Source organism: Heteronotia binoei, chromosome 12 (genome assembly GCF_032191835.1).
Source record: "Heteronotia binoei isolate CCM8104 ecotype False Entrance Well chromosome 12, APGP_CSIRO_Hbin_v1, whole genome shotgun sequence".
NCBI classification, from domain to species: Eukaryota; Metazoa; Chordata; class Lepidosauria; order Squamata; family Gekkonidae; genus Heteronotia; species Heteronotia binoei.
Window position 1 is genome coordinate 23,725,650 of NC_083234.1, and position 21,575 is coordinate 23,747,224.

Genomic DNA, 21,575 nt, shown 5'->3' on the forward strand with positions numbered 1-21,575 from the left:
TATTGTGCTCTAAGGCGATTTTTCCTGAGCTAAGGCAAAAATGTGTGAGCTGGAGGCTAAAAATCTGTGAGCTAGCTCACACTAACTCAGCTTAGAGGGAACACTGCCGGAAACATGTCACAAACAATTCAGTTTCTGGATGAGAAACTCTGGCACCTTTCTATAAGTTTTCATGCATAACTTGCTATTTTTGTATCAGTGGACTATACATGGAATTTATTGTAATTTGAATGTATCTTCAGACATGTAGTGTATACTTCTGTGTATATATGTTCATGATATAAGTGCAAAGTGATCAATTTTTTGGAGTAAACAAAAATAAGCATTATAGAAAACTAGTATTACTTGTGAGTAACAGTTAGATGTGTTGGCAGTTTTAACACTTTCAACACCGTTTTCTCCTAGTCTCCACCCTTCCATGTTTCCCCCCCCCCCATTTTTTGACACACCCCTCAAGAAAACGTCTGCTTTGAAGGGTGGACTCTATGGCATTGTACCATGCTGAGGCCTCTCCTCTCCCCAAATCCCTCCCTTTCCCAGATCTACCCCCAAAGTCTCCAGGTATTTTCCAACACTGGCTTGGCAACCCTAAGCAGGGCAGAGTTTGGGGAGGGGAAGAACTTCAGTGGGGTAGAATGCCATAGAGTCCACCTTTCAAAGTGACTATTTTCTCCAGGAAAACTGATCTCAGTTGCCTGGAGTTCAGTTGTCATAGTGGGAGACAGGGCCAGGCCTGCCACTAGACGAACTAGGTGATTGCCTAGGGCGCCAACCTTCTGGGTGCACCGAACTGAGCACCCTCCATGTGACTCAGTGCAGGGTGGGGGATGCCAGAAGTTAGCCTTGCATAGAGTGTCAGACAGTCTAGAGTGGTGGGAGATCTTTAGCAGGAGATATGGAGGCTGACAACCCTAACTCATACAATAGAGAAAGGTTTTTCCAGTGAGGCAATCAGTGCTGCCATGGGGCTAATTCAGGACAGGGAAACAATAAGCCTTCTTTTCCCATGCCCCACAGTCCATACCCAAATTGGGTCAAGGAGCTTAGGGATTCCTGAGCACAATCACAACCTCTGATCCAGAGTCCCCACGGCAGACCCAGATTCAGCCTCAGGGTTGTGTCGCCTGCTGACAATGCCATCCTAAGCGCAGTTATGCCATTCTAAGTCCATCAAAGTCAGCAGCTTTAGAACTGTGCAGCTCTGCTTAGGATGGGCACGGTTAGCCCCTCAGATACAAGCTCCTTGAGAGAAGGGTCCCATTCTTTATGCCTTCATTACTCCGCAAAGCACTCTTGAAGTTGACACAGCTCAAAAGGTGGGGAAATCTAAAAACAAAAACAGTCTACATGTCAGGCATGCGCTGCCAAGGAAAACAGAAAAGGCTTACACTATGGCTGGAAAATATTCTGGCCGAGGCCTCAGCAAATGTAGCAGGGGAGCAAAGCCAAACATGCAAGGTATCCATTAAGAAAATCTCTCTGTGCATTGCCATTTGAACGTGGCACATGGGCATCATTGGTAAGACACCGGTCTAAGCCAGTATTCATAGCTGCGACGGGCCAAACAAAAGACACAAGAACTGTCTAAGGGCTCAACTTAGAAGAATTGTCTAAGTGCTGAACCAGCTAGATAGATCCAAGTGGGCAGCCGTGTTGGTCTGAAGCAGTAGAACAAAGTAGGAGTCAAGTGCGCCTTTAAGACCAACAATTTTATTCAGAACATAAGCTGTTCCAATTAGGTCTAGGTTCCCTGGACCCAAACTGGGTTCCCTGCAGCCACACAGCAGCCGTTGGAATTGGCTTTTTAAAAATAAAGGTGAGCTCAAACAGGCACCAAACACCACTGGGTCGGGGGGGGGGGGGGAGGAAGGGCTCCTGCCTTCCCCACCCAGCTGTTTTCACATGCTGAGACAGCACCGGAAAGGAATTATTTTCCACGAGATCTCCAGCCACCACCTGGAGGTATGTAACATCAAGTTTTTTGTATGTGGTACTATGTTGGTTATGCATATATGGTGGTGGTGATAATGATGACGATGATGATAATGATATTGGATTTATATCCCACCCTCCACTCCAAATCTCAGAGTGGCTCACAGTTTCCTTTATCTTCCTCCCCCACAACAGACATCCTGTGAGGTGGGTGGGGCTGAGACAGCTCTCCCAGAAGCTGCCTTTCAAAGACAACTTCTGCTAGAGCTATGGCTGACCCAAGGCCATTCCAGCAGCTGCAAGTGAAGGAGTGGGGAATCAAACCCAGTTCTCCCAGATATGAGTCCGCACACTTAACCACTGCACCATATGGTGATTTTGTATGTTGATTTTAGAACACTTTAGTCCTGTGCCTGAAGAAAAGTGGCATTGAAACAGGAATTGAAACACCGGCTGTCCTGCTGAAAAAAATATATTTTCATGGGATTAATGGAGATACAGAATCACGACATGAATTGGAAAGTTTGATACCTTCAGGAAGACTATGGGCTTTATGGTAGTATTGTGAATGGAATTAGACTGAGTATTCTTTATGTGAATAGTAATTCTATAGTTTGCCTCTTCTCGATATAATAAATACTGTATATATATTTTAGTGATTTTAGTCACAGTTACCTTTGGGTTAGTAGCGTTAGTTAACCACCTGGAGGTCGGCAACCCTACTTCAGATGGTGCTGAACCAAGTGGTGGGATACAAGCCGCTCTTCATTGCACTCGGCAAAACATACGGGGCCCCTAAGTTTACCCTGTGAAGGCAAACTGTGGCTCCAGGGGAAGGCAGCTCTACTAGGAACATGGGTACAGTGGGAAATGGGGAATGCTGCTCCCTTGCTGCCATTGCAATGGACTCCTTCAAAACCCCATCCTCATCCCACTGTTATTAAGGAAAGCATCAGAAAGAGATGGGAAATCCAGTCCTAGATCGCCCACCTCCATACCGCTCCATGATGCAATATGCAAACAGAAGCCCAGGGAACAACAGCTTTATTCGCACACCTTGCCCAATCATCCAGTGGACAATGGAAAACAGCCTTTATGTGACAGTGATACTGCAGCCGCCAGCAATGAGATGATCCAACCTTATTCCTGGTGACTGTTCTTCAGCATAAGGTGCCCCCCTCCAGATCCTAGTTTTCTGTCACATTCTAGCATCACCAGGAAACGGAGCCCAGGTAAGAGGCAATATGAGTCAGAGCAGGGTTGGTTCTCTGTGATTAGGTTCAGAAGGACCAAAGAAGATTCAGCTCTCACCCGAATGGTGGCCTTTTACTTTCTTCTAAATAAGTGAGTGGTGACCACGTAATCTTACCTTAAGGACTGAAGGATGTTAAAGCAAGAATAAACCCAAACCCATTGCTGTCACCTAGTGAGGCTGAAGTGGGCTTCCAGTTCCTTATTTGCATGGCCCAGTTTGATGTAGTGGTTAAGTGTGCGGTCTCTTATCTGGGAGAACCGGGTTTGATTCCCCACTCCTCCACTTGCAGCTGCTGGAATGACCTTGGGTCAGCCATAGGTCTCACAAGAGTTGTCCTTGAAAGGGCAGCTTCTGCGAGAGCTCTCTCAGCCCCACCCACCTCACAGGGTGTCTGTTGTGGGGGAGGAAGGGAAAGGAGACTGTGAGCCGCTCTGAGACTCTTCGGAGTGGAGGGCGGGATATAAATCCAATATCTTCTTCATCTTCTAGCTTCAATAGCTTCTACTATGAGTACCAAGAAGAAGAAGGGTTTTTTACCCCCACTTTTCTCTACCCTAAGGAGTCTCCAAACAGCCTTTAATCAAGTTCCCTTCTCCCCTCCACAACAGGCACCATGTGAATAGGTGGAGCCAGGAGGCTTCATGTGGAGGAAGAGAGGAGAATCAAACCCAGTTCTTCAGATTAGAGTCTGCCACTCTTAACCACTACACAATGCTTTCCAGGAAGCCCCTATGACAAGGTGGCCAAACTTGCTTTATGTAAGAGCCACAGAGAATAAACATCAGATGTTTGAGAGCCACAAGACATGAACGTTGGATGTTGGAAGGAAGAAGGAAGGAAGGAAGGAAGGAAGGAAGGAAGGAAGGAAGGAAGGAAGGAAGGAGGGAGGGAGGGAGGAAAATAGATGAAGGAGGGAGGGAAAGGTGGAAAGAAAGCAACTTTAACTTTAAATGTGGTCTCCAAACCACCAGCTTTAACTTTAAATGCATTATCCAAGCTGCCAGCTTCTCCAGGCCAGCCAATAGGGTGGTGGGGGCTTTGACAGTCACACAATATGTGTGAAAGGGACACATGTGGCTCTTGAGCCACGGTTTGGCCACCTCTGCTCTATGACCATACTGGGAAGATGCTCTGAATAAAGAACTAGGAAACCGATTTCAGCCTCATCTTCACCAATGACATGGGTGTCTGGGCTCTCGCTGATTGGGGGATAAAGCGACTGTCTGTCAGCATGGAAATGCTCTGTCCCATAAGTTGTTGGCCTTGCAGGGATCGTAACCACAGGCATTTTGCTAGTAAAATTAAATGAAATTAAGAAAAGAAAACCCTGCAGGCAACAGGAAAGCTTGTTATCGTAATATGGGAAGGCAAACGCTAAATAGCAAAATGGGAGGAAACAGACCCATGTTGATTTCAAATTAGATGCTGTTTAGGGAAATACACACACACTCATCAGATAAGGAGACCACTGGTGCATAACACTCAATTATTTCCGCCACAACAACAACATAAAATTGTTTGCAATGAGCAGAAAGGATCACATCATTGATACAGAGCTCCTGGTTAGAATGAGAAGCAACATGATGTGTATTTGCAGGGAAACCCCAACAGTTTCATTTAATTCATGTATCACACACACAAAACTCGACGACTGGAGCAGTAGCCCGGTGACGATCCCCTTAAGGACACCCCCACATGCAACTCGGTTTACGCCTCTGAGCATCCAGTCACATCTTTAAACAGACCATACAGAGTTTTTTGAACATGGGAGGATTGTAAATGTTTGACATTACCTGTTTAAAGATGCTGTCAAGTCTTACCTTGACGTAAGACGAAGTATCTGGTACCGTCTGAAACATCCTTATTTGGAAACAGATGTTTGTAAAAGCCCCCAAATTGGCCTGGAAGAGTAATTTACATGAGTGAGGCAAAAGTCCATCCCCTCCCCCAAATTGTTTCGGGTTTTTTTTGTTTTTTTATAATAGAAGCAAGCAAACATTTTTTCAATAATGCAAAGAATTATTTGTCTTAAGAAAATGTACAGGGAATTGGGCATCCCATAAAAGAAGCAATGGAACTAATGATGCTGGTTTGTTTTGCTTTGTGGGAAAAGTGGGAAAGAGGGTGAATGGGAGATGACCGGTGTTCCCTCTAAGCTGACATAGGGTGAGCTAGCTCACAATTTTTTAGCCTCTCGCTCACACATTTTTGACTTGGCGCAGGAAAAATGGCCCCAGAGCAAACTGATTCATGCAGTAGCTCATACCTTAATGCCAGCAGCTCATCAAGTAAAATTTTTGCTCACAAGACTCCACAGCTTAGAGAGAGGTACTGGAGATGACTGACGGAGAATCAAAATAATTTGTATTTCATATATGATAAAATGGCATTTCTGCATTTACAGTTAATAATGAAAAGAAGTATCCCCTTCTTTAAACTAACACCGGTTAACGTTAACATTTACATTCAGGATTTATATTATAAAATGGGACATGACTGAATTAAATTCTATTGTTTTTGAAAACTCCTCTTGCCTCTGGGTGTCCTTGCTAGGGCTTGGTTTCATTGATAAGAAAATATTTGTCCTCATAAGATTGGTAGATAATATACAGATTGCTGAAGCAAAAAATATATATATCTGAAAAGAACAAAGAAATCTAATGTCAACTCTTTTTTTTGCAGGGGCATCACTGGTGAGCCCTCTCTCTCATTTATATATGCTTTAGGAAATCACAATCTCATCATTCAAAGTTTTAATGAACAGAGAAGATTACGTAAATGAAGGGGGGGGGACAGCAGGAGGATAGCGGTGCCCATCCACAACAATGATAAGGGGCTTGCTCTCAGCTATTTGCTCACTGATCAAGTACACCTACACCTACACACACACACACACACACACACACACACACACAAAGCCATTATCAATAGATGTCAAGACTGTGGTTCACAGCTAGTCCAAACGGAGAAGTTTCAAGTGCCCATTGATTTCAATCCACAGAAGATGTGCTTAACTCTTGCCCACTAAAAAACCCAAGAGGGTTTGCTTTGGGCTGAATCATGCCCTCTGGTGATCCTGATCTGATCGACTGTGAGCATGCAAATGGCACCAGACGTCAGAAATTAACCACCACGATGCTTTATCTCGGCCACCTCTGACTCCCTGCTGCTCGGAGATGCACAACCTTTCTGAAGGAAGGCTTTGTTGGGATTATCACTCTGCCGTATAACTAAAACCATCGTAAGTATGCATACCAGGGATACAGGAGCTCATGGCAACAGCACCCAGGTGAGTATCCTTACTATCAGGCGGTTACAGTTTGTAGAAAAAAGTTGTAAACGGCTGCATTGACTCATGCAGAATCCAGGGGGAACAAAGAAATAAAATCCCTGTCATACCTTGTATTGGGGCCAACCCAAATGGCACAAAACATTGCGGAAGCTTGGAAGTTCATCGCAACTCTTCATCCATACTGTCTGATGAAGAGTTCTGATGAACTCAAAAAGTTTCCACAGTGTTTTGTGTCGTTGAGGCTGGCCCCTATAAACGGTATTACAGGGATTTGGGGTTTTTAATTCCAGTTTGGTCATGGGAATGCTCCCCAGAAGTCAAGGCTACCTCTGAGCTCCGTCACATAAATACTTCTGGGTGAGTGCTATCAATACTGGACGTAATGCTGCGAGCACCACTTCCCTAAAGCCTGGATGGCACCGCTGTCTTCCCCACAAATAGGTTTCTGAAAGCGACGGCACTTTGGGGCAGAGATTTCCATGAACTTAGCAGGGCTTACTTGTGAGTAAATGAGTTGGACAGGCAGAGAGGAGCACAGGAAAAAGGCAGAAAAGTTTATCTATTGGTGCTCAGTTGGAACGGATAACGACCACAATGCATTGGATCATATTTAAGTCTAGTGCTTTCTTTTATAAAAAAAAATTGGGATGTAAGCACTATCGGTTTTAATAGCATTTACTTCCAAGGAATTTCTTTAAAACTGGGGTGTTTGACTGGGGAAGCATCCCTGAGGAGAAATGAATCGGTTGGAAATGCTGTCTCTGATTATTTATTATTGGAATGAGCCACCTCACACACATGTTATAGTCCTAAACCAGGAGAGATGAATTGATTCTTAAAAAAAAATACTTCAGAAACCATGGGACTTGGTTCATTCATACTTTTCAAGAGGTCTCCCACCAGAGTAATGAGAGTTCTTTGATTCCTGAACACAAAAAGGATCTTCGTTCCCAATTTAGATGTTTGGAAATTCATGCAATATTCATTTTTGGTAATTAATCCAAACACTAATTTGCATTGAGATAGATGCTCTACAGTGAGAAATGCTGCCAATGCATTGGTCTCTTCAGCAAAAGTTTCATAATTAGTCTCCCCTGCCCCCCCCCCACGCACAATTAGACAAAGTAAGATTCATCTTTGAAATAATATAGTTTAACATCAGCAACTTATGTTGAAGATTCATACCACCAGCTTTCTTGTTAGCTTCAGGCAATGAGAACAATTCTAAGCAGGTATGCTCAGGAGTAAGCCTCACGTTATTTCAGTTGGGCTTACTCCCAGCAAAGCACCCTTAGGATTGCAGCCCATCTCCTGTGCAAACCCCACTGAATGTCAGAGGAGCGAATGGGACCACAGCCCATGTCCTCATTCAGGGGAACGGTTCAACCTCTCTCATCCATTTTAGCAGAGAACTTCTGGCTGGCTCATGTCCCAGGCCTCCGTCTCCATTCTTCAAACCCATATCCATAGTTTTATACACTTGACCCTATTTCTGACATAACAAAAACTTTCCTGTGTTTTCCTAAAGGCTTTGAAGCTGAACTTTTCTCCTAAAAACATCTGTTGCTTAATTTTATTTTATTTTATTTTTTGTATCTTACAGGTTTTATTACTTTAAAAAACCCCATAATATCCAACTGACTTGAAAAAGCAACAGATTACAGAACTCTGGCTCTATCTTATCCTTGGTTTATTCCTTCTGACACAGATGTCTTGAACTTTGAAGAAAAGAGGAAAAATCTATCTTGAATTTGAGAGACAGAGTTTTTAAAATCAGGATGGGCTTCAATGTTGCCATTATTTTCCCTCTGAAGGGACATTTCCATAACTTATATAAGGTGCTAGCATGAACTGAACAACCCTTTTGAAGGGACTGTGGAGGATCGTGTCAAGTTAATCATAAACACTGCAAATACAATTTCTTCCTTCCACCCTTTCGGCTCCAAGCCTTTTTTAAATTTTTTAAAAATGTCTTTCTTTCTGTTTAGTGCTGATAACTTGTAAAAGACTCACCTTTTGATGTGCGCACTCTCTCTCTCTCTCCTTAACCAACTGGAAGACCAAGCTGTAAAGATCCAGAATGGTGAAGACACCACGGAAAGGCCCCAGCTATTTGGTGTTACAACATAACTCTCTCTGGCTACGCACTGCGATGTCTGCAAGAGGGAGATTAACCCGGCAGTTGCATTCAAACCAGCCAAAAAACGAGGAAAAGTTTCTCTTTCTTTCCAGACAGACGGCATCAGCACTCGTGTATCCTCAGGGGGGTCTCTGCAATGCTCTCCATCCAACGGCCTGCTTCCAACCCCCCCTTTTCCTTCCACCAGCCTCTCTCCTTTCCTCTTTTCAGTCAATTTCCTCTCCCCCCCCCCTTATCAATATTTCAACTGCTCCTTTGATAAATCACCCTAAGATGGCATCTTCGCCTCGGCCCCCTCCGCTCGATGACTCTGCTTTTCCACTGGAATGGCTTTCATCTTCCAGAAACCTATAAAAATACAACAATAAACAACTTTTGGGAGAAGGCGGGGAGGGGGGATGCTGTCGAGAAGCCAGCCCCAAAAGAGACACTGAGTGGAGCTCAAGTCCTGTTTTAGCCCTGGCTTTGAAAGAAAGAGGCTTTAAATCTCTGCTTTTAAATCATCAGGTTCCTTAGTCTGGGCTTCTATTTTGTGGAAGGAAGGCTGTACTTCATTTCCAAAATGAGAGGTGTTGGGACTTTAAGCCGCCCTATAACTCACAATCTTTGACCTGAAAGCACTTCCCTCAGATTCCAGATGTGAGAAGGCTGCTTGTGAGTTACCAAGCTGTGAGGTAAAGGCACTCAGCACATAAACAGAGTACTTTGGAGACAGATGGAGCTTTCAGGTTTCAAAATATTTCACACTCACTGTCTCAAGGCAATCACTGGCAACAGCCTTGCAAGGTAGACCCCCATTATCACCCCCATCCTGGAGATGAGGGATAGAAGCTGAGGGAAAATGGTTTGCCTCAGGCCATTCCCTGTGTGTGGCTGAGGTAAAATTAGAACCAGAGACTTCCAGGATCATCGCTAATTGTCTAAGGATGTATTCCAAAGAACACTTACTAAGGAGTAAGTCCCATTGAACTCAGCGGGATTTACTTTTGAGTATACATGCTTAGGTTTGGCCCTATCAATACTGTAATCTTAAACATAGTTAACAGTCTTCTACACCCGTTGATTTCAATGAATTTAGAAGCATGTGTGATTATATCTAGGACTTCATTGTAAGAGTGTGATACTAAGAACACTTTTTGGGGAGTAAGTCCCATCAAATATAGGATTCTGTTATCCTTATACAGAAATGAATTTCTGGTATGCAGGGATTATTCTATCTCATACACATGTACAATCAACCAAACAAATCACATTTTTTATCCAGCCTTCATCCAAGGAGTTCAAGATAGTCTGGCATAATCTCCTCCATTTCCTCTTTACAACAATCTTGTCAGGGAAGTTAGGCTGAGGGAGAGTGGGCTAAGGTCACTCAATGAGAACGTAATGGCTGAGGGAAGATTCAAACCTCGGTCTCCACATCCTAGCCTGGCACGCTAACTACTACACCATCATGGCTCATTACTTGGTGGCTGGCATCATCAAGCAATGACTACCTGTCTATGAATGACTCATCATCCAATGCCACCTTGAAATACCTTTCTACCTCTTCCAATGAAGCCATTTCCCACAGTGATCCACAAAGCACCAGACCGATTTCACACTCGCCTTACGCCGATCTCATGTTCATCTTCTCAGCGTGGTTTTCTTCTGATTTCCCACTATCTGCCCTGGGGCTGCAGCAAGGATAGTTTTTGTGCAGCAAACAGAAACTACTAAAAACCAGTTTCTGTTTACTGTGCGAAAATGCCGATCCTTGCTGCTGCCCTGGGGCAGATAGTGGGAAATCGGAAGAAAGTCGCTCTGAGAAGATGGACGTGAGAGCTGCGTAAGGTGAGTGTGAAATCAATCCCAATTTGTATAGAAATGACTTGCTTATGTGAATAAGCAATTCAAACCCACAGACCAAAAATTTCACATTATCTCAGAAATAATTCAGTCATGCATTGGACACTTCAGTTTTGCATAATGGTAGAGCATGCTAGCCAAAACATGTGGTTGCCATTTTGGGTGGCTAGGGCAATGCATGTATTCCTTTGTATGCAGTCACTATGTGAAAGCACCCATAGTGTGATCTTCCCATATATATAGTTGGACTGCCAAAGTTTTAACAACTGAAGAGGGCTAATGCTTTGGAATGGATTTGGCTCATACATTCAGGAGTTGAACAATCAAGTGAAGTGCATGTATGTGTGAATGAGGGACATTAATTCAGGTATTAACTTATCAAAGATGAAGTTGAAACTACCCTGTTCCCTAAATTCACTTATTCTCATTAATCCAAAATGGAATAAAATAGTAATAGTATTCGCAAACTATCGGATCATGTTTCTATTCTAGCAAGGTGAGTGAAACTATTCTTGCATAGTTTCAGAAGGGAAGGGGGAGAAGGCTCAGTGACAGGGACATTTACCAGTCAGCACAGTCACACACAGATCTTGCCAGCAAGAAGAATTGCATTGATAGGTTTGTCTTTCCAAAATGTTGCTTATATAAATTGTTGCGTGTTGAGTTACTTGGGGAGGGCTTTGATCTCAGTCCCTATAAGCACCAGCGCTTGTCCACTTGCTCTTTGATTCTGTGTCTGTATTATGCAGAGATTAAATATTTTGTTTGCACACACTAGCAAAAAGAGCAGGCAATGTTGCAGATTGAGAATGGATGCAGTAAATGCTGATCCCCTGCCCCAGTGGCAATCAGTGCTGATGCTAGGGTAGATTGACATTCAGAGGCAAATATTTTGCTGGCATACAAACAGGCAGTGTTGCAGATCAGAGGGGAACCTCCTGGAAGCTCACCTGTCTGCCATGCCTTCTTTGTGTGTGTTTGTTCACTGCAGTCAGTTACACAAGAGGCAGACATAGATTTAGGGTCAAAAGATGAGGCCCTGAGATATTTAATGTTCCTGAAAAGCAGCTAATGGAGTTCAGCTGGAGGGCTAAGCAAAAATTACCTCTCTCTGCTGCCATTTGCCATGGTAAGGAGGAACCCCCCCAACTTCTTGTTTAATGAACCAAAGGCCAAACTAGATGTAACAAAGGGAGTTTCAAAGATCTTCCTGTTCATGTCTGCAATGGTGAGCAGGGTTGCCAACTCCTGTTTGGAGAATTCCTGGAGATTTGGGGGGTAGATCTTGTGAAGGGTGGAGTTGGGTGAGGGAGGGGCTTCAGCAAGGTAGAAGGCCACAGAACCCATCTTCCAAAGCAACCATTTTCTCTGGGGAAATGAATCTCTGTCACTTGTAGATCAGTTCTAATCCCAGGAGATCTCCAGCCACCACATGGAGGTTGGCAACCATGGGAACTGTCCTTTTATCCTAGGTGGGGAAAGGCCTATCAATCAATGCCTACTCATTGGAGAAGATGAAACTTTGGACCAGGGGTGGCCAAACTTACTAAACATAAGAGCCACATAGAATAAACATCAGATGCAGGTAGGAAGGAAGGAAGGAAGGAAGGACGGAAGGAAGGAAGGAAGGAAGGAAGGAAGGAAGGAAGGAAGGAAGGAAGGAAGGAAGGAAGGAAGGAAGGAAGGAAGGAAGGAAGGAAGGAAGGAAAATAGATGGGGAGAGAGAAGTGGAAAGAAAGCAACCTTTAACTTTAAATGCATTCTCCAAGCCAGTGGCTGGCTTGGCTTGGAGAAGTAATCTAAAGAGAAAAGGCCTTCTCCAAGCTGGAGTGAAATATGTGTGAAAAATGCCTTTTCCAATATGTGTGAAAGAACCACATGTGGCTCCTGAGACGGAGTTTGGCCACCTCTGCTTTGGACGCTTCAGATTCAAAACTGAGATGCTTTTTAAAACCAAATTTAACTAACACTCTATACAGGTAATGACTGAATAACTAGTTGATCAGGAAAGTGCTGAGATGTTGCAAAAAAAATGAAAGAAAAGACTATCAACCAGAGAATATGGGATTATCTCCTTGTGTATATGGGATTGTCTATTTGCACATTTAGATGTCTCTGCCCCAGAAAACATAATTTTAAAAAAATGCTTGTACTTTCTTATACAAAAGACATAAACAGGGTGGAATCCAGCATGACACCACTTTTTAAAGCAAAAGATCCCTCCTGCTCCAAGCATTTGGAATATTCTCTCTTGCAGCTTCCCCTCCTCTCTCAGTTTTTTACCCCTGAAGTCTAACATATTGAAACATTTTCCTCCTTAATAAGGGGAGTGTATAAAGTGGCGGGGTGAAAGGGCAACTCAGGAGTCGTGCCTAGATACAATTTACTCTCCACCAGACAGAATTCCTGACAATTCCTAAAGAAAACAACACAGCTGAGATGTATATTCTGGAGCTAGCGAAAACATTTTTGAATGGCGGCATTCTTGGGATTTTTCCCTCCCTTCGAGGGCGATTGTCACGAAAACCAATTTTGTAAGCAAAGTAAATGTTGCAGGTTTGAAAAGGAAGGCCACAAGGAAAAATATCCCTGCATTTTATGGAGGCAGAAGTGGCCACTGGCATCCAGGTCACAGTTTTAAGGGGCCCCATATTTATATGAGGACTGAACCTTTCTAGTGGACTGACCCGCATGCAACTAGTTTTAGGAACAGACCCCAAATGCTCTTCTGATTGCCAGATTTTAATAAGTGTATAGATGACACAGTAAACGAAATGTCAGACATATAAACTACTGTTCATTCAAATGCAAAATGGTTACACAATGCAATATTTTCTTGGTAGTTTGGTAAACAAAACCTGCAATATGTATTATGTGTACTTGAAAATAAGCCCCACTGAGCTCTGTCTTGAATGAATGCATTGGAAGAGGCCATGCAAACTGTATTTTCATAGGATACACATACTTATGATAACTTAGAAAGGAACATAAATGATTCAGTCTAGTTAAGGCTTGCATTCCACATCACATCTATTCTGAAGGATCTCTATTAAAACATACAGCTTATGGATGCCAAATATTTTTCATTTTTGTGTACTGCATAAAGCACACTTTAATAAAGGAACTTTTTTGTCTGTCGCATTTACACTGGCACATCACAGAAACACAGAGCTGGAAGGGACCTCTAGGGTCATCTAGGCCAACCCTGTGCACAACGCAGGGGATTCACAGCTACCTCCCCCCAGTGACCCCTGCTCTACTTCCAGAGGTAGGGTTACCAGGTCTGTGTTGGAAAATACCTGGAGACTGAGGTGGACCCAGGAGAGGGTGGGATTTGGGGAAGGGAGGGCTCTCAGCATGTTCCAGTGCCACAGAGTCCACCCTTCAGATCAACCATTTTCTCCAGGGGAGCTGATCTCTGCCAGCTGGAGGTCAGTTGTAAAAGTGGGAGGGGGGGTGTCTCCAGGTCCCACCTGGAGGTTGGCAACCCAACCCAAGGAAGGCAAAACACTTTCAGGATCTCTGGGCCAATCTGGTCAGACGGAAATTTCCTTCCTCACCCCAAACTGTCGATCAGCATTTCTCTGGGCACCAAAGAAAGGGCCATGAGAGCCGAGCATGGCTCATCCCTTCCTGCCCCCTCTCTCATAATCCATCGAAATTCACAGAATCAGCATCGCTATCAGATGGCCATCTAGCCTCTGCTTAAAAACCTTCAAAGAAGGAGAGCCCACTACCTCCCAAGGAAGCCTGTTCCATGGAGGGACTGCTCTGTCAGGAAGTTCTTCCTAATAATGCATTGTCTAAAACAGGGGTGGCCAACGGTAGCTCTCCAGATGTTTTTCGCCTACAACTCCCATCAGCCCAGCCATTGGCCATATTGGCTGGGGCTGATGGGAGTTGTAGGCAAAAAAAAATCTGGAGAGCTACCGTTGGCCACCCCTGGTCTAAAACATAGACCCCAACCAACAATGAGTTGGGTTAGGGTTACCAACTTCCAGGTGATGGCTGGAGATCTCCCAATATTACAACTGATCTTCAGGCAAGAGAGATCAGTTCATGTGGAGAAAATGGCCGCTTTGGAAGGTGGACTCTGTGGTATCCTACTGAAGTCCTTCCCCTCCCCAAACCCCACCCTCCTCAGTTATATATCCAGATATTTCCCAACCTGGAGCAGGCAACCCAAAGTTTGGTACACTTACGGTTCAATCCTAAGAACACTGTCCTGGGAGTAAGGCCCACTGAGTAAAGCTGCTTTGGGCGGCTGTGCTAAGCAGGAGGGCAGGAATGCAGTTCTGGCTGGCTTGGTGTCAGGGGGTGTGGCTTGATATGCAAATATGTTCCTGCTGGACTTTTCCTGCAAAAAAGCCCTGCTAAGCAGTAGTCCTCAGCAAGTCTACCCAGATCAAACCCCATGTTAGTATATGGGGTTTACTCCCAGGAATGTGTTTTTAGGATTGCAGCTGTAAGCCCGTTTGTTTCAGTGGTCTTAAAACAGCGAAAATCCAAGTGGGCAGCCATGTTGGTCTGAAGCAGGAGTCAAGTGGCACCTTTAAGACCAACAAAGTTTTATTCAGAATGTGAGCTTCCGTGTGCATGCACACTTCTTCAGGCGAGGAATCAGGTAACAGCTAACTTTGTGTAGGGCCTCTGAAATCAGTGAGCTCATGTTTAATCCAGTGTTGCATGGAGACTGCAAAAGTTAAGAGCAAACCATTAAGGCCCAGATCTGCAACACAAAATATTCACCTTTCCTAAGAATCAATGAAAAAAAGAATGATTTAAATAATTCTACAATTTAAAAAAAAAATGATTTCCTTTTTACAAACGCTGCCCTGCAGTCCTGCTGTCAGACCAGTTTCTACGTCAGGGGCTTTTTAAATAGAGCTGAAAAGGCAATGTTCCAAAAAAAGTATATGAATATCACAGGGTTTTTTTTTTTAAAGAAGGTCTAAGGAGCCGGTAAAAGTTCTGTTTTTAAGAATATATACATATATACTCAAAAGATCCACTTCTTGAAGTCCTCAAAGTCTGGATTTTTTTTTTTTGTCTTTATAACCAACCCTCCTGGCAGAATCCAGATGCCCCTGTGGCCAGTTTACGCCATCTCTAGGGCTTTACTAGCCCAGAAGAAAATTGCAGGCAAATTGGAAACAGCTGAAGCCCCAGAAGCAAAACAAGGAGGGGGGGAATCACCCCAAGCAGAAAAAGTTAACCTTCCTACATGCAGACACAAAGCGTTCCCAGTTCAACCTGACTGCTCAAGAGCTCACCAGAAAACTTAAGAGACTTGTATGTAAGCAATATTTCAACGTTCTCATCAACAGATAACACTTAAGGGTGCCTAAAGGATCTTAAGCAAAGAGTTTCAACACACTTCTTAAGAAGAAAATTCCACTGAAACTCATGAAATGTGTTTCTACACCTTGTGCAGGACAGATGCTGAGTTCTGATGCCAGATTTCTGGGCTACCTACATCCCTAGGAGATTTTAGGGCAGCGGTGTCAAACTCCTTTGTTATGAGGTCTGGATATAACATAAATGAGACCTTGTTGGGCCAGGCCATGTCTGGCTGTACCTATTTAAGATTAGGTAGCAGAGATATAAACTTTATAAAGGACACAGATAAGCACAAGTAAATATATATATTTTTTTAAAAAACATGCTTAAAACATTAGCTTTCATTGATCTTAAAGGTGCTTTCTTTGTATTTCTCCCATGGGATCCAGGGAACCGGGCAAAGGAAGCTCTGGCTTTTCCTTCCTTCCTTCCCTAGGGGACTGGGGGCGGGAGCCTCAGCCAATAGAAAGAAGAGAGGCTTAGCTCAGGAGCTCTGCTGTGCGATTGAGAGAGCCTGGCAAAGCAAGCTCTCCCTCCCCCTCTTTATCCCCAAGGGAGGAGCCTCAGCTAATGGAGAAAATAGAGGTTTTGCTCTGTAGCTCCTGTGCAATTGAGCAAGCCTCCCAAGGCAAACTGTTATGCAGAAGGAAGCAAGATATAAAGAGAAGGAAGCAGATGACAGCCAGTTGCTTGGGGGCCTGATAGGAGCCCTCCGGGGGCCTGATTTGGCCCTTGGACCGCATGTTTGACACCCCTGTTTTAGGGGGTTAAAATCTACTTTTATACAATTTATACACTACTTTTCTCCCCAGTGGAGGCCCAAAGCATAATTCTCACTCACCTCCATTGAAGAGTTGCCAACCTCCAGGAGCCTGAAGATTTCCCAGAATTACAACTGACTTCCAGACTACAGATATAAGGTCCTTCTAGAAACTGACAAGTGCTGGTGGGCACCAGTAACATCATCAGGATACAGTGATACCTAGTAGCTCCAATTGTGCTTTGATAACAAAAAAAAAGACACCTCTGTGATAACTACCCGGATGATCCAGCACAAAACTTGATGATCCAGCACAAAGCTAGGGTTGCCGCATCTTGAAAAGCAAAAAGAGGGGACATCTGGTCCCCCTAGCAAAGCACATGCATCTGTTTCCAGCTTGCCTTTGCCAGATCTAGCTCTTCCCATCGGTTGCAAGATGTCAGGTAGAGCTTGGTGATCTTCTGGAATGGAGATCAGTCTCCAGATGACAGAGATCACTTTCCCTGGAGAAAATGGCCACTTTGGAGGATTCTATGGTGTCATGTCCCTACTAAATGCCCTCCCCAGCTTCTGCCCCTAAATCTCCAGGAATTCCCCAGCCTGGAGCTGGCAACTGCACCTGTGACCCTTAAAGAATCAAAAAGCCCTTGTCCTCTTGCAGGACCACAGCACTGCTGAGAAAATGGCTGTAGTGGTGCCAGAAAGCAGACTGTGGGGAAATGCTGTTCTGATGCGCAGAGTGTAGAGTAGGGGTGGCCAAACTGCAGCTCGGGAGCCACATGTGGCTCATTCGCACATATTGTGTGGCTCTGGAAGTCCCCACCACCTCTGTTGGCCAGCTTGGAGAAGGCATTTCTCTCTTTAAATCACTTCTCCCAGACAAGCCAGCAGGTGGCTTGAAGAATGCATTTAAAGTTGCTTTCTTTCCCCCTCATCTAATTGCCTGGCTGCCTTCTTTCCTTCCTTGTCTTGCAGCTCTGAAACATCTTACATTTATGTCTCACAGCTCTCAAACATCTGACGTTTATTCTATGTGGATTTTACATTAAGCAAGTTTGGCCACCTCTGGTGTAGAGGAAGGTCCAAAAACAAACAAACAAACAAGCAGTCTGTATTTAGTTTGGACCCTTGAACAAATAAACTGGTACTTCTAGACTCTTTCCAAATAAGAACGAAAGGAAGACCATTGCCCATCTCAAAGTTCCATTCTTTCTGTAACTGTGAACAACTGGAGGTCCAAAATGCTACCCCTTTGAAAGCTGCCTGTTTTAAAAAACAGCTGGAATAATGATAAAGCCAGTTCTGCTTTTGTTTAAATTAGCTGATGATGCTTTCCCACTTTTAAGAACACCAGACATGTTTTCCTAGATCATCTCATTCTATCTAGACCAGCATTCCACGTTCATACCCACATGCTTCTCAGAGTTTACAACCAAGATGCCATTACTGGTCTTTGGTCTCCATTCACTGATATTCAAAGAAACAGTGGCTCTGAACATGGAAGTTCCATTTAGCTATCATGGCTACTGGTAGTTATCGATCTGTCTAACTTCCTGAGCAGATGCCTCTTTTGAGGTGAGCAAATTTTGAAAGCAAACAAACTCAAGCAATATTTCTTTCTGGTGAGCTAGGGTGTTCCAGAAAGCAACCCAGCGGTCAGAATGCTCATAGTATCATGATGAAGAATTATTAAAACAAATGGATCTGTTCCAAGTAATGAAAAATAGGCCTCTCATTTCTGAGATGCTTAGAGAGAAGACAGACTGGAGGAAACCCCAGACTGGACCAAAACATTAAAAGAAGCATGGAAGTGTCAAGAAGTAGGCATCTGTGTTTGATTAAAACCATCACAAAGGCTGACTAAGGCAAGGGGGTTACTTGATACACCAACCCCGGGGTTGCTCTAGGATGAATTATAACCCAAATAGGTCAATATAAAATTAGTAGTTTATGGATTGAGTGAGGGTTATAAATGCCAACATCAAGCCCCAAATGAGCAAGCTCTGCTTTCTGGATGCCAGACATATTCTTTATTGTGTTTTAAAAATTCACTAGGGGTGCGGTCACACTCACCATTAAATCCATTTGCAACGCGCCTGTATTATAATCCGCACAACCAACTTTCCGATCAGACAACAGCCAGGCTCCCGTTCTATCCCATGTGGGTCCCGTCGCTGGTCGATCAGATTGCTCTACCGGACCTCGTTTCATGAGACGTCAATCTGCATTAGCACAGACGCAGTGATGCCCGCTATCTGCAGCATGTCACTTTTAAATGGGTCAGATCACTAAAGTTTTGCTAGTCCGTTGGCACTACTTTTCCAGCACGAGCACTACGCGTGCAGAAAAGAACCCAGGAATTCAAATCAGTTCACATCTAGTTCACATCTACTTTCAAAAGTGATTTTTGTTTCCGGACATAAGGGCGGGTAAACGATTTATTGAGCCAACATTCGCTCGCTCATTCACTGGTGCAGTGATATCACTTGCAGGGGCTTTGGGAGGGAAGTGATGGTGCGCTTCCGATGAGTCGCCAACGATGGAGCGTTCAAACAGAGAAACTCCGCTCAGGAACCGTCAGAAGGATTTTGTTCCTGATTAAAGCAGTATCAAATTAGTCCGCGCCCCAGTGGTCTCAACACGGGACTCGAACAAGCTAACCACCATTCACAGATGCTGACGTTTGGACAACCGCTAAAAATCTGACATGCTTCTGGACTCCACTCATGCTCGTAGTGGGATTTTATGAACGTCTGACCTCACCCTAGGCTATGTGCTGAGGAAAAGGGAGAGATCTGTGTAATCTAAAGGCTAAATTCTGAAGAGTCTCCATCTATTCAAATTTTTCATGAGGGTTCCATGATCAGAAATTTGTATGTGTGTGTATGAAAAAACCTCTAACTAAAGAGGCATTTATTTTCTCCAGAACATTAACCCCTGAGCAGGTCTGCTCCCTAAGGTTGCCAACCTCCAGGTGGAGCCTGGAGATCTCCTGCTATTACAGTTGATCTCCAGATCACAGAGATCAGCTCCTCTGGAGAAAATGGCTGCTTTGGTAGGTGGACATTACGGCATTCTACCTTGCTGAGGCCTCTCCCCTCCCCCAAGCTACACCGTCTCCAGGTTTCACCACCAAAATCTCCAGGTGTTTCAACACCCAGAGCTGGCCACCCTAGCTCACAGGTAGAAACACTACAACCTCCTGTGTCTCCTTTTGGAACGGAGGCCTCTCTCTGTTTCTTCCTCTCAAGATACAACTGCTGCCAGGTGGAACCTCCTGCTTCCCACAGAAGGCTGCCTTCATCGTTCACTAGTATCTTCAAGCAGGTCTGCTCAGAAGTCAGTTCCATTTTATTCCATGGGGCTCCCTTTCGAGAAAGTCACTAAGGTTGCAATCTTAAGAAAGCCCTGTTGACTGAAATGGGACTGGCTTCTGAGTAGACTGATTTAGGCTTGCTCCCTGGAAGCCCCTGGTGCAAACGTTGCCTCTGCTCTAAGTTTAAGTTTTAATGTTTTATGTGGTTTAATATGCTGTTGTTAGCCACCCTGAGCCCACCATGGGAGGGTGGGATATAAATTTGATAAAATAAAATAAATAGTCAGTGAGGATAACGGGTGGCTGATTCTACTGCCCTAACCATACAGAGCTGTCCCACGGATTACAGCCAGATGTGTGTGTACCACTTTAAACACTTCCACACTGGTGTGTATCACCTTAAACACTTTTTACAAGTGCTAAATATAATTGCAAATCAGGTCTGAAGATTAAGATTAGTAGGACTGAACTCTTTTGAGAGACAATCTATGGGAAGAGGAATGATAGAGGTGAACAGTGGCCATTAATCTAAGTGTAAAACATGCATCAGTTTACGTGTGTGTGTGTGTGTGTGTGTAAAAGTGCCATCAAATCACAACTGACTTATGGTGATCTCATGATTCTCAAGGCAAGTGAGAAGCAGAGCTGGTTTGCCTTTGCCTTCCTCTGCCATTTCCTTTGGAGGTCTCCCATTCAAATACTAACCAGGACCTACTTAGCTTCTGAGGTTTGACAAGATCAGGCTATACCAAGGGTGGCCAAATTTGATTAACGTAAGAACCACATAGAATAGACATCCGATGTTTGAGAGCTGAAAAACATGAATGTCATATGTTTGAGGGAGGGAAGGAAGGAAGATGGAGGAAGGAGAGGTAGAAAGAAAGCCATTTTAACTTTAAATGCATTCTCCAAGTTGCCGGCTGGCTTGGGGAAGTGATTTAAAGAGACAAATCTCTTCTCCAAGCCAGCTGATGGGGCGGTGAGGGCTTCAAGAGTCACACAATATGTCTGAAAAAGCCACAAGTTGCTCCCAACCCACAGTTTGGCCACCCCTGGGCTATACCATGCCACATTCACTGTGGGGATTTATACCTGTGCACTAAAACAATTGTGCAGGAGGCTCCTTTGGGTATTACTCATTTGTGAGATGCCACGTGTTGCCATTGGTAATAAAAAAAACCTCACAATAATCAGTGTTTGGGCTGGCACCCATGAAGCTGGGAAGGAAAGTGGCCCCTCCCCAAATTACTAAGCAACTTTTGATGGTGTTACCTTGTTACAGTGATACTTGATTCTCTGCAACAGAGAACCATATGGTAAACATTCTGATGTGTGGATGAAGTCTTCAGAACTATCCAGATATGATTGACTTTATATAATTTTAAGTAACCACAACGCCAAGTTTAATTTTAAGTAACCACAACGCCTGCGCAGATTTCCCACCAACTGCTCCGCATAACCAGGAAGTGCCGGACCTTTTGCGTCGCAGATGTAAACCGCTAAAAACCAGTTTACGTTAAGTAACCAAGTAATACACAACGCCTGGCTTTCTACCATTTCATTCCTGGATGTGGGTCTTTGTATATTTTTAATTGACCACTGAGGAAGGCCCTTAGGGACCAACATGCGTATGGTCAGGCCTCAGATTCAGTGGGAGCTCACAGGAGCGCAGCTCCTGAACCTTTCTGAAAGTTC

General features: G+C 44.1%; 1 protein-coding gene across 2 annotated transcripts in view; it reads right to left on the bottom strand.

Annotated features, from left to right (window-relative positions):
* FLI1 (Fli-1 proto-oncogene, ETS transcription factor) overlaps nt 1-5,097 on the bottom strand; it is a 161,181-nt gene extending 156,084 nt beyond the window's left edge. Inside the window, exon 1 of one of the 2 annotated variants that reach the window (XM_060250838.1) lies at nt 5,008-5,097. In XM_060250838.1, coding sequence (XP_060106821.1) covers nt 5,008-5,046 — 39 coding nt within the window. In that variant the 5' untranslated portion in view covers nt 5,047-5,097. Of the gene's footprint in view, nt 1-4,980 lie in introns of both variants that reach the window. The other variant, XM_060250837.1, reaches the window with a different exon arrangement.
* Between the last annotated feature and the right edge of the window lie 16,478 nt (nt 5,098-21,575).